We start from the raw sequence: 14,319 nt of genomic DNA, 5'->3' as shown, positions 1-14,319 counted from the left end.
TCTGGAGTCGCTGCAAGTCTCTCCCACACATATGGAAATGTACAGAAGTTCAAAAATACAGAAAAATGTAGAACAAAAAGTGGAAAAAATTATACGATTAATTTCTTTGTGATATATATGTAACTACATTGCAACAACTTGGGGTCCATAGTGTCTTTATTACTGCACTGAGATCAGGTAAGGTCTTTGGGTAAAGGAAATAGACTTGGATTTGAAGTTGACAAGTGCTTCACAACTAATTCTCAAGGAAGATCAAAATTGATATAAAGAGTTTATAAATAGAGGGGAGAGGGAGAAAAGATAAGGAAGGAAGAGAAGAATCAGAGATGGAGAACGGAAGGCTGAAAATGAGCAACAATGCTGAGTTGCACACCTTTGCTTTGTTGCAAAATATCTTCTGTTCTCGTTTAGCAAGGGAAGGTTGGGAAGATTTGTGTACTTTGGATTAGACAGGTGATCTAGAGTAGATGCCAAAGTGTCTGTACGACTAGGAGGTGTTCTGACATGTTTATCTAGAGAAGACATCTCTTATAATATACAGTGGAACTCATTAGCATTTATATTTGTTATCTGCTTAAGTGCAATTATCAACACTCTCCCCCATAAAATCATATTGAATGAGCATTGTTTGTATAATTATAGAGTTTTTCCATACCTCTATTTTTGCTGTGTATTTACAACAGTTCACATAGCAGTGCAATTTTAGGACAGCAGTTATCTGTATTTTTTGTTTCTCTGTTCTAAAGCTAACTCACAACAATTTCTTGCAGTACCACATTGTTTGTATGCCCAGTGCTATAAATGTTTTGACAGTTTGTCACTCAGCTGAAGAGCAGATGGGAGTTTCTGTATTGACTTTGAAGAAGTCCCAACAGTCTGTAGATTTGCATCTACCTCTGTTTTGGTTTCATACTTCCATCAGGTGATACTGCCAATTAAAGTAAGAAATGGATAAGGGATTCTTGATGGCTCCTTGTCCCAGATGATACCATGAGGACACATATCCTGCGCTACTGTAGTTTGTGGATTGGAAGCTTCTCCATAGTGGTACTTTGTTCCAGAGCCAGTGGGATCACGTAAATATGTAGCAATGGATGCTGTGCCCTTTGTCTGGCCTCCTTGGTCTTATTGTCTGGGACCAACACACAGACTTTTCTGTGGGACGGAGAGGTGTGCAGAGGAGTCTCTGCATGAGCTGCGCTAGTACCTCGGCGACGCAGCCGCTGGTTCTCTGGTTTTGGATGTTTCAACCACAACGTTTCATTATTTAATTCCTGTTACTCCCTGCACTGCCAGTCACTCTCCTGTTGTGTCTCCACACATACAGTCTTAACAGTCTTCTGTGCCCCCCCTGTGGCTGTGGGAAGTTGACCACTGAATAACTGTAGCTTTTTATTTATCTTCGATGTGGTCTTCGTCTTGCTATTTGTCTTTCAGCTGTCAGCACGCCTGACGTTTCTATTTCATTGCTAGGGTGAAAAGAGTATTAAATGTGTTACTCTGTGGATACTTTTGTTTTCTTTTAAATTAGATCTAAACAAGGGTAAAATGTAAGTATTTTTATTATGAAAATGTTCAAATTCTCATGAGACTTCATAAATACATACGCACATATAAATAGCACAACTGTGTTTGATCAAGCCTCTCTTCACAAGGAAACATGGCTAACTGGCTGCAGGGTATCTGACTGACCCTCAGGTCCTCCCTCCTCCCGGTAACTTGTGAACCATTGGCCAGTTGTGCAGTCAGCAGAAGGGTGGTGGTCTGGGTGACACAGTTCATGAAAGACCCAGTGAATACCCCCTCAGAAGCTGTACTAGGCTCATTCCTTTACTGCAAGTTAAAGACCCAACTTTGAGATACCAACCTGCAGGAAGCCAGGCTTCCTCAGACCTGCTGCTCATGGATAACTTGTCTTACTGTAACAGTCAGGGTCGTGACCAGAGAATCTGCTTGTGGGATTTAGCAGAGGGACGGACTTCAGTGACGGATTCTGTCTTCACGGAGAATGTGGGATTCTGCAGATGCTCTCTGTTAAAGGTGGCACAGGAACGCTGGCTAACGGCCGTGGCAGCCAAAGCCCTGGAGGAGGTAGGAAATATCTCTTTTTCTGGTGCTTGGGAGATTCCTTTTGGTTTTGAAATGAGGTAGTTCAGAAGGGGAACATCATTGCTCTCAAATTCTCTGCTCAAGAGAGAGCAGCACAAGGAACCTTTGGGGGTTCTAATCACTAATTTTACCTGCCAGAAAGATGACTGAATTATATAACTCACGCACTAATAACAAGGATACCACCCCAAGATTTGTCTGACATTTAAGTATTTGCAGCTGCTGCTGGTCTTTCATGTGCAGGAGTTTTGAAAACTCCTCTGGTGCTGCTGAATACTGTTAAAGGGGAACAAGAGTTCTTCTGGGGAGCTAATGGTCAGAAAGTCTGTCATCAGATGGAGGTACTCATCTTCCATCTGAAGCTGAAAGTCGTGTTTGGTGAGAGAAGGGGAGGTGCAGGTGATTTGTAATGCGATATGTGGTCTTTCACCCCGGGCTAATTCTTTAACTGGTACTTGGGCTGGAAATAGTTGAATTTCTATTAGCGGCCAGAGGTTTGCTCAGTGTGAGATAATTGTAGGGTCCGTTTCAGTCCCTACTGGATAAGTCCACATCTAATACCCATTATCACAGCAATCATTGACTGACAGCTGTGTTGGCAATTTCCACTTCTGCTTTGTAGAAATAGTATTTTTGTTTTCTTTGAAGGAAAATTATTTCAAATACTTGACATCAAAATACCAAAAATGTGAAAAAATTAAAAAGTGGCATAAATATGAAAATAAATATTGTAGCTAATTGCAAATTGTTCATGAGCATAAAAGGTCACATGCTTTTCTGGACTACAGGATGCGTGTCTTGAAACTGAAAGTGGCATATTTTATATACGAAGTAATAAGTGGGAATGGTGCCTGTGTTGCAAGAAAATGTGAACTTTTTGTTATTCAGAAGTTAAGCACACATTTAAGTACTTTGTTGGCTCACAGCCAGAATGTTCAGCCTTTCACAGAACTGAGTAAGCCTGTAGACACAACCACTACCAGTAAATACAACCATTCTAAGTCCCATACGTAGTTCTGATCAAAGAAAGAACTCTCTCCGTTTTACAGCAATGCTCAATAAAATTTAAATTAAACAATATTGACAAGTGCATTCTTGTGTCAGCCGGAGAAAAGTTTTTGTGTCAGGCAAAGAGTACACACACACACACACAGAGTCTGGTAATGAAGAATTAAATAATCATCTGATCCAAAGAGAAGAAATTCACCCCAATGTCTCTTACAACTCAGCTCTGTTTTGTTTTTATTTGTTTGCCTGGGCCCTGCAAACTGATAATGGTTTGCTGTCTCCTGAGGTAAGAGTTCCACTCTGTGTATGAACCTTTACATTAGAACTGTGTCAGGTTTCAGTAAATTCACATAAGCTCCCATAATATATAGTGCTTCCAGATAGGCAGCACTGTGTGAGACACAGTACATTTGCAGCTTATGATTAAAATTAAGACTTAATAAGTGTTTATGCTTGGCTGGTGCCCAAAAAAAGAGTAATTTTGTCTTAAAGCAGGTTCAGTCCATAAATAATGAGATCTGAACAGGCATTTATTTGTTCATGATTGCATTTAAATCACCAATTATGAGTTACACGTACTTTTCTTGCCAATTTGCCAGAAACATGTTAAAAGCTTTATTAATGTGAAAAAGAAAAAGGGTGTGTTTCCTTGTGGCCAGTTTTAGCCACCCAGGAACACTATTAACCTCAGGCAAAGGCAAATCTTTCTCCTATTAAGCAGAACCAATATAAACACAGAACTTCAAGTTTTAGGTTACAGTTGTCAAAATATATGAAATAGTATTTATTTCTAAGGCTCAGTTGCCTCTAATGCAGACAGTCTCTGGAACTGTCAATCTAGCATGGGCAGCTCATGCCTGCCTGCCTTCTGCAAAAAGCTTTTCTCATCTTTGTGGTTTTCTTTGTCCTTTGCAAGGCCAACTGTAGCCCTTGTACCAGTTCATCCGTTTTTAATCAAGGTAAAGCGAAGGAAGTTTGTTTTTTTTTTTTTCCTTTTAACCTGCAGAAGTGCATTTATCACAGCACACTTATCCTTCCTTATTACCTAAAAGTTGTAGTTTCAGTCTTGTCTAGGAGGCAATGCTCTTTGGAGAGCCAGTGATGAAAGACACAAGATGAGAGCAGGTCATCTTCATATTTATAGCCCATTTCCTGCAATAGCTAACTTGGTCATTACGCTGATAGCAAGAAAGTTGCCAAGAGAAAAGCATCTTTTGTTAAGAGTGTAGCTCCAAAGAACCAGAATTCCCAGATGATCAAACTTTGGTCTGTTCATAGGTTTGGTCTCATATTGGATGGCTCTTTGCTGTGGTCTCCATTCCTCAAATCTGGAGATTAGTTTCCTGCTCCATTGCTAAGTGGCTTTAGAAAGTGTTCTGTATATTGCGTTTAGTACGTTGTCGACTTGCAGTCCTAGAGTGCAGCTGGCTTTTGGCAGGCTGGCTGACAACCTCTAGAAATAGGAAGATGTTCTGGCAAGCTTTGAACTAAAGGTATGGGATTGGAAAGCCATGGCAGCTGCCGTGGCCTTGATTGATGGCTCCCAGAGGAGCCATATTTGTGTAATACCTCATCTCAGATGCTTAAGGAAATTCGCATGACTGGGGCTGTCCAACAGCACTGCTGGGCTTTTGCACATTCTGAAATAGCCTAGAATGGCTGGTGATGCTGGCTTTATCAAATGTTTGAAGTCCTTTAATTTTACGAGATACTGCAGACCATTGTTCATTTAATGAAAATAAAAGATCACCTTAGTGATTAAGTATGTGTTTGAGAAACAGCGATGTTCCTGGCAGCAAGTTTTTGATACCTAAGAATTTCTATTTCTCCATAGTTCCAGGCTTGAGAATCAGCCCAGAATGAGGCACTTCCGTGTCAGTCAAGAGACTCAAAACCTTCCAGTGCCAAATTGCAAAGGCAGACTCCCCTGATCTTGCCTGCCATCATCCTGAGGTGGAAATGAGCTACTTCCTTGGCAGAGGAAAGACTTGCCCAATGCTAAAAATAAAAAAAAATCAGATCCATAATTCATTACCATCACTGCAAGCAACAGTGGAAGCTGCTATGTAGACAGAGAGCAGGTGTTTAACACAATACTGTCTGACCCTGCTTTGAATAGGGTCAGAGAATATTGTGTTAAAAATACCTGTACGCCATCACTGCTCCAGCCTGCATTAGCAGATAAGTCTGGGTTTGCATTTTGTTAGTGCAGTCAGCCAGTAAATAAAAAAATCCACCTTAGAGATATATATATATTGCCTATATTTCCACGCAAGCTCTGTGTTACCATGACAGAACAATGGAGACAATGCAAGTGTCCTCAAGTAAATATATAAGAAAAATTAGCAACAGAGATGGAAAAAGGGGAAAGGGAGAGGAAGCAGGGAAGTGCTTTCAGATTAAGCAGTCGGCAATATTATCTAGTGTATGCACAATATCATCTACTGTATGGAAAGAAGACTGTAATACAGATTAAACAGAAGAGTAGAAGAAGAGGATTTGTTCATTCTAGCAGTTTTGTCTGGTCTTTCCTAAAACAATGTATTTATTTAGATAGCTGTAGATTCCCCTACAGCTCCAACTTAACATGCATTCCTCAGTTTCCTCCAGACAGTTTTTACTGGAAGAGCTTATACTAGCCTTAATCACCTTAAAAGACTTGTGTTTTTAACAGCAGAATTTCAACTTGGAGCCTGACCAAATACTCTTGTTTTCCTGATGTCAGGTTCAGGTTTTGGAGCTGCCATCCAAGACGTCAGTCTGTACCTTGAAGCCAGAGCTGGGTGCCAAGCTGGGCATGCCCATGTGTCTGAAGTTACTGCAGGTAAGGCAAGAGCGCCTGCTAATTGTGAAATGTTTTCCCTGTGATTCATTTTATATGAAGCACATGAATCTTTCTTCACTTGGATTTTGATTTATTATCAAACCAATCAAGTAATTATACTATTAAAGGGGGGAAAGATTTGTGAACATCCTTAATGTAACTTTCAGAGCTTTCCAAGCTTTAATGGAAGATTTGCAAATGCTCAGGGAAAGCTTTGTATCCTTAGGATAGATAGGGTTTTTGCATCAATCAAGAGGAAAATGAGTGACTTACCAAAGCCAGTTGTTTGATATGGCTTCTCGCTGCATTAAGAATGATGAGAAATTATTGGGTTACTTAAAAACAGTGATTTTAATGGCAGGTTACATTCACTTCAATGCCCTCAGGACAAGGAAGCACTCTATGAACATTTCTATTCCAGACATACAATAGGAACAAAATATTTATGGTTGTACTGACTTTGGACAAAAAGGTAAATAAAAGCAGTTAATGAAAAAAACCCACATTTGCAGAGTATTCAGCAAATAATGTTCATGGAGTGCCACAAGTGAAAGACGAGTAGTATGAAAAGGTGGCAGTAGAGGGAGGAAGGAGTTTAGGTGATTGACTCTAAATCTCCAAAGAATTGGTGACAAGGCTGATTCCCAGTTTAACCCCCTGACCACACACGGTTATAGGTCTGCAGTACCATCCGAGCTGATTTCAAGTATGTTGTTCCTGCAGGTTCGTCCGAACATTTGTATTGGTTTCAGTTGAAAAAAATTATCAGTCAGTTGTGAATTTGAGGCCTTAGTGTCTTCACTCAAGATCCTGAACCGACTGAAGTCTTGAGGAATTCAGGTGCTTATTTCAGACAAAAGTAGGAGAGGCCACAGTTCAAGTCCCATGGTCTAATTAAAAACTAGAAAAAAAATTAGCAGGAAAATTAAATAGACTGATTAGGCTTTTATTAAACAGAAACTTTCTCCTAAAAACGCAATCAGTGTTCAGTACTCAATGAAATGAATGGGGCTTTCTGTCCCCTGGACATATTTTAATAAGATGAAGATAACTGAGGAAATGTTGAGTGTTGAAAATTTTGTTGCCTGTATAAAAGTCCTCTGTCTTGCCATATTTTCTAAATGCATTAATATTGCTATTCCTCTAGGAAGCAGAGCAGGTGCAGAGTCTTATTTTTATGTAGTTTTTAATTTTGTTGCCAGTGGGGATAAAGTAGAGGACTGAGAACTGGGACAGGTAAATTATTCCATGCAAATTCTGGCTTTGGGAAGTCACCACAACTTCCTAGACTGCAACAGGCAAGGATAGATAATCCCTTACAGTCTCACAGCTGTATTTGCTCTTTTAGAAATGTGTGCAACTTGGTTTAAAAGCATGGGGGAGGAGGATACTCTTAAGGGCAAATAATTATATGTGGTGTACCAAAGTGATGCTCTGCATTCTGTTTTGTGGTTTTGCTGGAATTGGCTCGCTGAGTAACCCTGTAACCATAAAAGCAGAAGAACACAAGCTAACCCAGCTGCACCCCTTCCTAAATAGAGGCCGTCCAGGATTTCTTTGTACATTACTGCATTGGGCAATATAGACATACCCAGGAGATGAGCACTCCCCAACCCATTGCTTATGGGCAACGTGTTGCCTAAGAGACTATTTGACATTGCTTATGGCACGGTAAATCAACAAGTTGAAACAGAAGCTGACATGGAGAGAGTCACATAATGGTCTGAAGGAAGCATGCTCAGGGTTGCCGTCCAACAAGAGTTTGGGGGCTGCAGCTGTGTACCATCATATTTTTCTGCACGCCAATAAAAAAAATCCACGTATCAGGGAAACAACGCACCTTGCCAGCAGCAGCATGAATTAGAAACTTTACTATAGAGCAGAAGGAAATTGAGCTTAGGTTAGGCTTGTAGATTAAGCCTCACTGGTTTCTCCTAAGCAGTTAAAAAGCTGGCAGCTGTTTATTTTGTTGGTTTGAAACCTTTTTTTTTCTCATTTTACTAGATCTGTCCTTAGATGTATTAGTTCATTCAATGGGTTTTTTTCCTTGTGAAGGTTCATATTCTTAAATACATTGTCCCTTCAGCTTCACACCTTCCTGCTATTACTAATAGGGTGGGGTAGGATTTGCAGGCATAAGGATAGTCTTCCCTTAAGATTTTTGCACTCCTTAGGGAAGGCATCATGTTGCGTAACGGTGCAAACAAAATAATTTAACAGGAATAATACATGTAGAAACTGGAAACGTAGAGTTATTACTTTATATAAACTATAGCAATTATTCCTGTTGAGTTGACAGCAGATCACCTTTTCTTCCTTCCTTGACAGTTATCCAAATGCAACAACAAAATGTTCTGCTTAGGAAGAACAATGATTTATAATTTAATTTTTCCACTGAAACCAAAACATGAATGGTGAAGACTTTTCACCAGAAGTGTCCATTATTGGGAACTGAAATAAATAGGCCACTGTGAACCACTGCTTGGTGAGTCCAGGCATCAGACTGAGAGCTCCCCTGATCTTTCTATAGCTTTTATTGCTTAAGTTCAAGTATATGTACTCATTGAAATATTACACTTCATATGGTTAGGGAAAGTCAGGAAGAGGTGTGGGAGACCTGCATTTCATAGAAAACAATACTTTGTTTTTAAAATAGACCAGTCTTGGATCTCACCTGCTAATTACTGGTTTTCAAATCTAAGATACCCACAGCACACCAAAAAAAAAAAAAAAGTTTTCCTTGGCATTTCCCATGATGCTGAGCATTCACCTGTCTCTCATATCTTAATGGGGTTTATGAGCATCTATGAAAATCTGACCATCCCATTTTGAGTAAGGCAGAGGAGCCGACCCTGCCCATCCAAATCTTGTTTCACTGGCTAATGAAAGCTATACCTTCTGTAGAGCCCCAGGGCTCCGGAGGAGTCATGTGCTCATAGAAGACCAGTACAAATAATTGGGGTGGGGGGTTATGCCCAACCTGGGGGCTTTTTTTAAAGTTCACTGAAGTACCTATGAAATACTTTGTTTTGCTTTGAAGGTTTTACCCTTTATTAAATATAAATAAAATCTAGAATGTTCGTTTTATTCAGATTTTTTTTTAACTTTCCCCCCTGGTATTAAAACCCAGGTACTCTTCATCCAACATACCTGATGATTTAACATTAATTCTCATATATTTGACATATATTCATTGCTCTGATGTTACATTATTTTAGCAAATAAAAAATCTGACAGAAAAATCGTGCACAGTTCTGGGCATTATGAGATACCTTCTTTGTGGGCCTTTCTAGCCAGAGCATGCTCCCTACCTTTCCAAAGGAAAAGGGATTGTAAAGCAAGGAATGAGGCTCCTGCAGGATCCCAGGTGTGGGCAGACGTGTTCAGAAAGATGACATAGGGGATTTCCCCTTAGTTTCCTTCTTTTCAGGGGCAATTTTCTTCCCCACTCAGTGAGATCCATTCCTCATTTAAACACTTCTTCAGGCTGAATAAATCTGGGAAAGAACATAAGGCTTTTACTTAGCAGTCTTATTACCTAGACCACCCATCTCTTGTTAGTTTAAGTCCCCCTAGAACAAATAATAACCACTGGGAGAATAGGCTGGACCATTAATAGAGGTAGTGAGCCTCTGGCCACTGCGGGTTTGTATCATAACATTGACAGCCAGCAAGTTTGAAGAACCTCATTCAACAATGTGATGCCAGTAAAAATTAATTCTTTATAAATGTCCTTTACCTTTCTTTTGACCTGAGTACCAAGCAAATGAATCCTGTAGGATCAGCCAGTGTTTGGAAAGAGCCAAATAAGCTATTGGATCCATCTCTTAGGGTAAGATGTCCCTGCATGAGGTGGTCGTAATCCCAATATCTATTCTGGTGTTTCTCCTCCTCCTGTTAAAGAAATAACTGGCATTAACAGATGCCTGTTTTTTAGTTGCTTTTCATTAGGGATTTGCATCTTCACTCACATAACCAGTTACTGCTCATGGGGTCATTAGTCTTTTAGCTGGAGCAATGATGAATATTTTCCTTAAGTGTGACATGTAATCCAGTAATGTTCCCTTCTTTGAGTTATTTCAGAGGCTTAAATAAATTAGGTGTCTGCCCAGGGTGCCATGCCCTTTGGCCTGTGACATCATTAATCAAAATAGCTTTCAATTGGTTACAGTGGGACTCGGGCGCCCATTAACCCCTTGGTGACTCACCCAGAGATTCCTGACTGAGAGGTTCAGTGTTTACCTTTAAGCACTGTGGTGCACTTGGGTAAATGATCCATATGTGTAACCCTACACTTGGCAAAGTGAAACTAGAATCTTTAAGCATGGCACTTCTTTCAATGTCTATACGGGTTTGTATGGCTTGATAGTAACTCAGCTGCTCTAAGTAATTTTTTTTAAGGAGCACAAGCAAAGTTCAGGCCATGAAGTAAAACTTCCGAAAACTTCGGGCAGCCTTTTTTCAGGTGTGGTAGAGGGCAATAGTTTGGATTTTCAGAGAGGAATTTTCTATATGTGTGAATATATATGAATACGTTAGACATATATTATATATATAAAACACAGAATCTTGTATGTAGATATAAAAGCCATAAGTGCATGTCAGCACTTACCTAGTAACACTTTTTGTAAGTAAGTGAATGGACTATCACGATTTGACAGTCAGACTTCTAAATGTTTCACTTGCACACCCGTCAGCATTTTCATTTATTTTCTGGGTGCTTGGACTGAAACCTACCTGGGGACGATAATTTTCCTAACAGACTATTTACTTCTCAAACAATTTTACTTTTCCCTTGATCAGCTCAACTATGGTTCACAACCTTTGCTTCTGGCTGGCTATGAAGATGGATCAGTGGTCCTTTGGAATTTGTCAATGGGAAAAGCATTGAGCCAACTTGTTTGCCACCAGGAGCCAGTGATGAGCCTTGACTTTGACTCGGAGAAGGCCAAGGGGATCTCGGGCTCATCTGAAAAGGTGCTTAGCATCTGGAGCCTCAATGAGCAACAGAACCTCCAGGTCAGGATCATTGGCCCTCTAGTGTCATTTATCCCACTTTGCACTAACAGTTTGATAGACTAAAAAAATATTTAGTCATGAAGAGGAGTTGTTGCAGATCTCTAGCTAATTAATCACAGACTGGTTAGAATGTCTGTGCTATGTGACTAGACTTAGCAAAAGATGGTGAGGATTTAAAAAAAAAAAGAAATAAAACCTCTCTCACATGTTTCTGGTTTTACCAAAGTTGCAACAGGCACACAAGCCTAGCATTACTCAAGGCATTGCCTCTGTATCTTCATTTATCACGTTAGTAGTATCCAGCTCTCGGAATGTCCTAAACATTATAAATGAGTTATAAAAATGAGAAACAAAGGATTGCTTTTCCAAAGGTTCTGCTTGAATGGATAGAGCTTTCTTTCCACTGTGGGAAAGGCAGAAATATTCCATTAAATACTTCACAAACAAAAAGAGTAGGAGTAGCCCAGCTAGCACCAAGAGGACATGAGGTTTAGGCAACCAGCTTCCTTTGGCACCTTTAAAGCCCTAGCTGGAGACAGGGAAAATAAGTTAATTGGATATATCGCTTCGTGTCTGAGCTACGCATACCTGGAATGGCTGGTTTGTTTAGAAGGAGGTCTCAGAATCACCAGTTCAGGCTATGCCAGTGAATGGCAATAAATATTGCTTAATCTAGACAACTTTAGCAAGTGTTCCAACAGTGCCAAGGGGTTAAGTAGGTTTTAACTAGGTGTGGAAATGAAGTGCATAAATAAAGGCTCATGAAAATTAAAATGGCCCATGCATAGCCTCTCCACTGCTCAGTGCTTTCACTTTTTCTAAAGTGGCAGTTGTGCCCTGAACACACACTGAAGAGGACCTGAACCAGCCCCTGTGTGCCCCCATATCATCCTTGTGAAGAGAGCTGCTGGATACACTAAGTCACGGAAGAACAATAACCACTCTTCCAGCTTGCAGCTTTTGTGGAGATTTTTTAGGTAGTGTGGCAAGCTAATGCTTTTTTCTGAATGGTGCTACAGGAAGAGAAGCAAGTGCTTGGACATCCAACAGTGACTCGTCACCTGGGGGACACTGTGAAGATGTATAATCTCTTAGGCACCACCACAGAACTAGCATTTATGGAGTGGTAGGGCACTAAGACCCTAGTGCATGTAGTATTAACTCATCCAACTGAGATGAAGTTTGGAGGACACAGTGCTCTCCGAGGAATATGTCTGAACTTTGCTAAGCAATAAGACACGAAGTAAAAGAGGCACTCTAGACTGAATAAGTAGCAAAGGCGTTCTAAGCCAATGTGATAAAGAAGATTTTTAACAAGTCTGATACAAAATTATCATGGTTTGGGGTTTTTTTGGTCATGTTTGCCCTCCCCCTGCTGCAGCCTTCCTACCGCTATTGGCACATATCTGCATCTGGTGTCCTCAGCTCAGGGAAGCAGAAGGAAGGTGAGCACGTAAGTCCCAGTAAGAAACTTGGTATTGAGACTAGTTTTCTAAGGCCAAGGTGTCAGAAATCTGACATCATGACAGGCTTAAAGCTTCAAATACTCTGGTGTTGGAGAGAAAGCAGTTCCTTCATATTAATTATAGCATAGCTTTTTTCTAAATTCAAAGAAAATACTGTTCTCCACAGCACATTTCAGTTATGAGTTAACTGTAATGCAGGGGTACAGGTATGATTCATGGGAAAAATAAACAGTCGTTCACCTGAAATATTCCAGGTATTGGTTTTCCACAGAGTATTCACATTCCCAGGAGATGTAGGATTAGTTACATCTTCAGCACATAACACTGAGATAGTAGCTTTTCTCAAAAGAAATTTAAATGCCAAGTGTTATAAACTATAAGTAATGTTTCTGTCCTTCATGCGTAGTGTGAATGCTCTAATAAAATGCATCTTTCATATGAGCACTAGAGATTGTCAAGGACATAGATTAAGTTTTTTTCCACTATTGCATTAATAATATAAACCAGATGGGGATTTTTTTTTTCCTGAAATTCCAGGTACCTGAGGTAATGGTAGACGTTGGAAAGCCACTCAGTGGCACATTATTTTTATTCTAAAAGGTTTTAATAAGTAAACGTGGTGCATAGCTATCTGCCGTTGGAGAAATAATGATGCAATGATGGTACTTCAGCTCTGTTTTAAAGTGGCAATGTTCCAGTGTGTCAATGAATAGATGATGAAGGTAACTTCATAGATTATTGCTATGGGGAAAGTTTGGTGTATTGTCTTCTACAAGAAAGTTGCTGAAATCATCACTGTCAGCAAATGATTGGATTGGTTATGAGCCTTCTGATTTGGACGAGATAGTGTAATTATGTGATGATGTTTGTGGTAGAATGTAGGAGGTAAACAGCTTCTGCAGGTGAATAAACAAAGCAGAACTAAGAAATCTGATCATCACAGAAGCCCCTTTATATTTGACAAGAAAAAAAATTCTATAAGCTGTAATGTAAGTAAGCGCACAAGTTTTGTTGGTTGAGTTGCTGAGGCTTTTCCCTCAAATGCTGAAACTAAGGCTATTTTTCTAATAAGAACAGGGCTTAAAGATGTGATTTGGGTGTAGGAGAGGAAGGGTAAAAAAAAGAAAAATCATAGCTAGCACGTGTTAAGGAGGGAAGGAGAGGGGGATATCTGTTGGTCTCAGCATGTTGAAATTTCTTAATGCATCTGCTAGTAGCTGCAAGTGTCCTTGGTCATGACTGGCTGAAAGCAGCTCACCTGTTTTTACCTCTGTTTTCTTAATTACAAGCTAGTTTTCTGGTTAGGAAATTCTGTTGGTATGCATTTGACTACAGTAGTTGCCTGTAAGTGACTGGATGGCACAAATCCTGGCACTAGGATTTCACCTGGCTGCATATACCTTGAGCAAGTTGTTCTACTTTGTTTTGTTTTTCTCTCTCACCTCTTGTATTTGCAGATCATGCACAAATGCCCACTGTTCCCTCATGTTCCATAGCCAAAAGGCATCACCATTATAGGCTTCATTTTCAAGCTGTAGCTTGCTGATGACATGTAATTTCTCCCAGTCACCCTGATTTTGCTGTATGGATCTTGCCCACATAATTGACAGTAATGATGGGAGGCACCACGCCCAGGATTGGTTATAGCCATTAGCTAATAATCTCAGTTACAGATTAAGGGCCATCTTACATTTGCCAGGCTGGTGATGTAAGTAGTAAATCCTTCCCTTGCCAGTATGCATATGCCAACAAAAATCCCACTGAAACCATGCTACGTTAGCGTAACCAGGGAGTTTGGAAGAACATACGTACTAGCAAAAAGCACAGGTTTTACAGTAGCAGCCCCACAAAGAGGCCCATGTACAGCCTCCTACTGTTCATCAGACTTGAGCA

General features: G+C 40.1%; 1 protein-coding gene across 1 annotated transcript in view; it reads left to right on the top strand.

Annotated features, from left to right (window-relative positions):
• GNB1L (G protein subunit beta 1 like) overlaps positions 1-14,319 on the top strand; it is a 42,647-nt gene that overhangs the window by 26,379 nt on the left and 1,949 nt on the right. The window contains exons 4-6 of the mRNA XM_059827827.1: positions 1,929-2,091; positions 5,843-5,941; positions 10,745-10,960. Of these exons, the coding sequence (XP_059683810.1) occupies positions 1,929-2,091; positions 5,843-5,941; positions 10,745-10,960 (478 nt within the window). The remainder of the gene's footprint in view (positions 1-1,928; positions 2,092-5,842; positions 5,942-10,744; positions 10,961-14,319) is intronic.

This window comes from Gavia stellata, chromosome 21 (assembly GCF_030936135.1).
Source record: "Gavia stellata isolate bGavSte3 chromosome 21, bGavSte3.hap2, whole genome shotgun sequence".
NCBI lineage: Eukaryota > Metazoa > Chordata > Aves > Gaviiformes > Gaviidae > Gavia > Gavia stellata.
The sequence above is the reverse complement of the archived record's forward strand: the minus strand, read 5'-3'. Positions and strand labels throughout refer to the sequence as shown.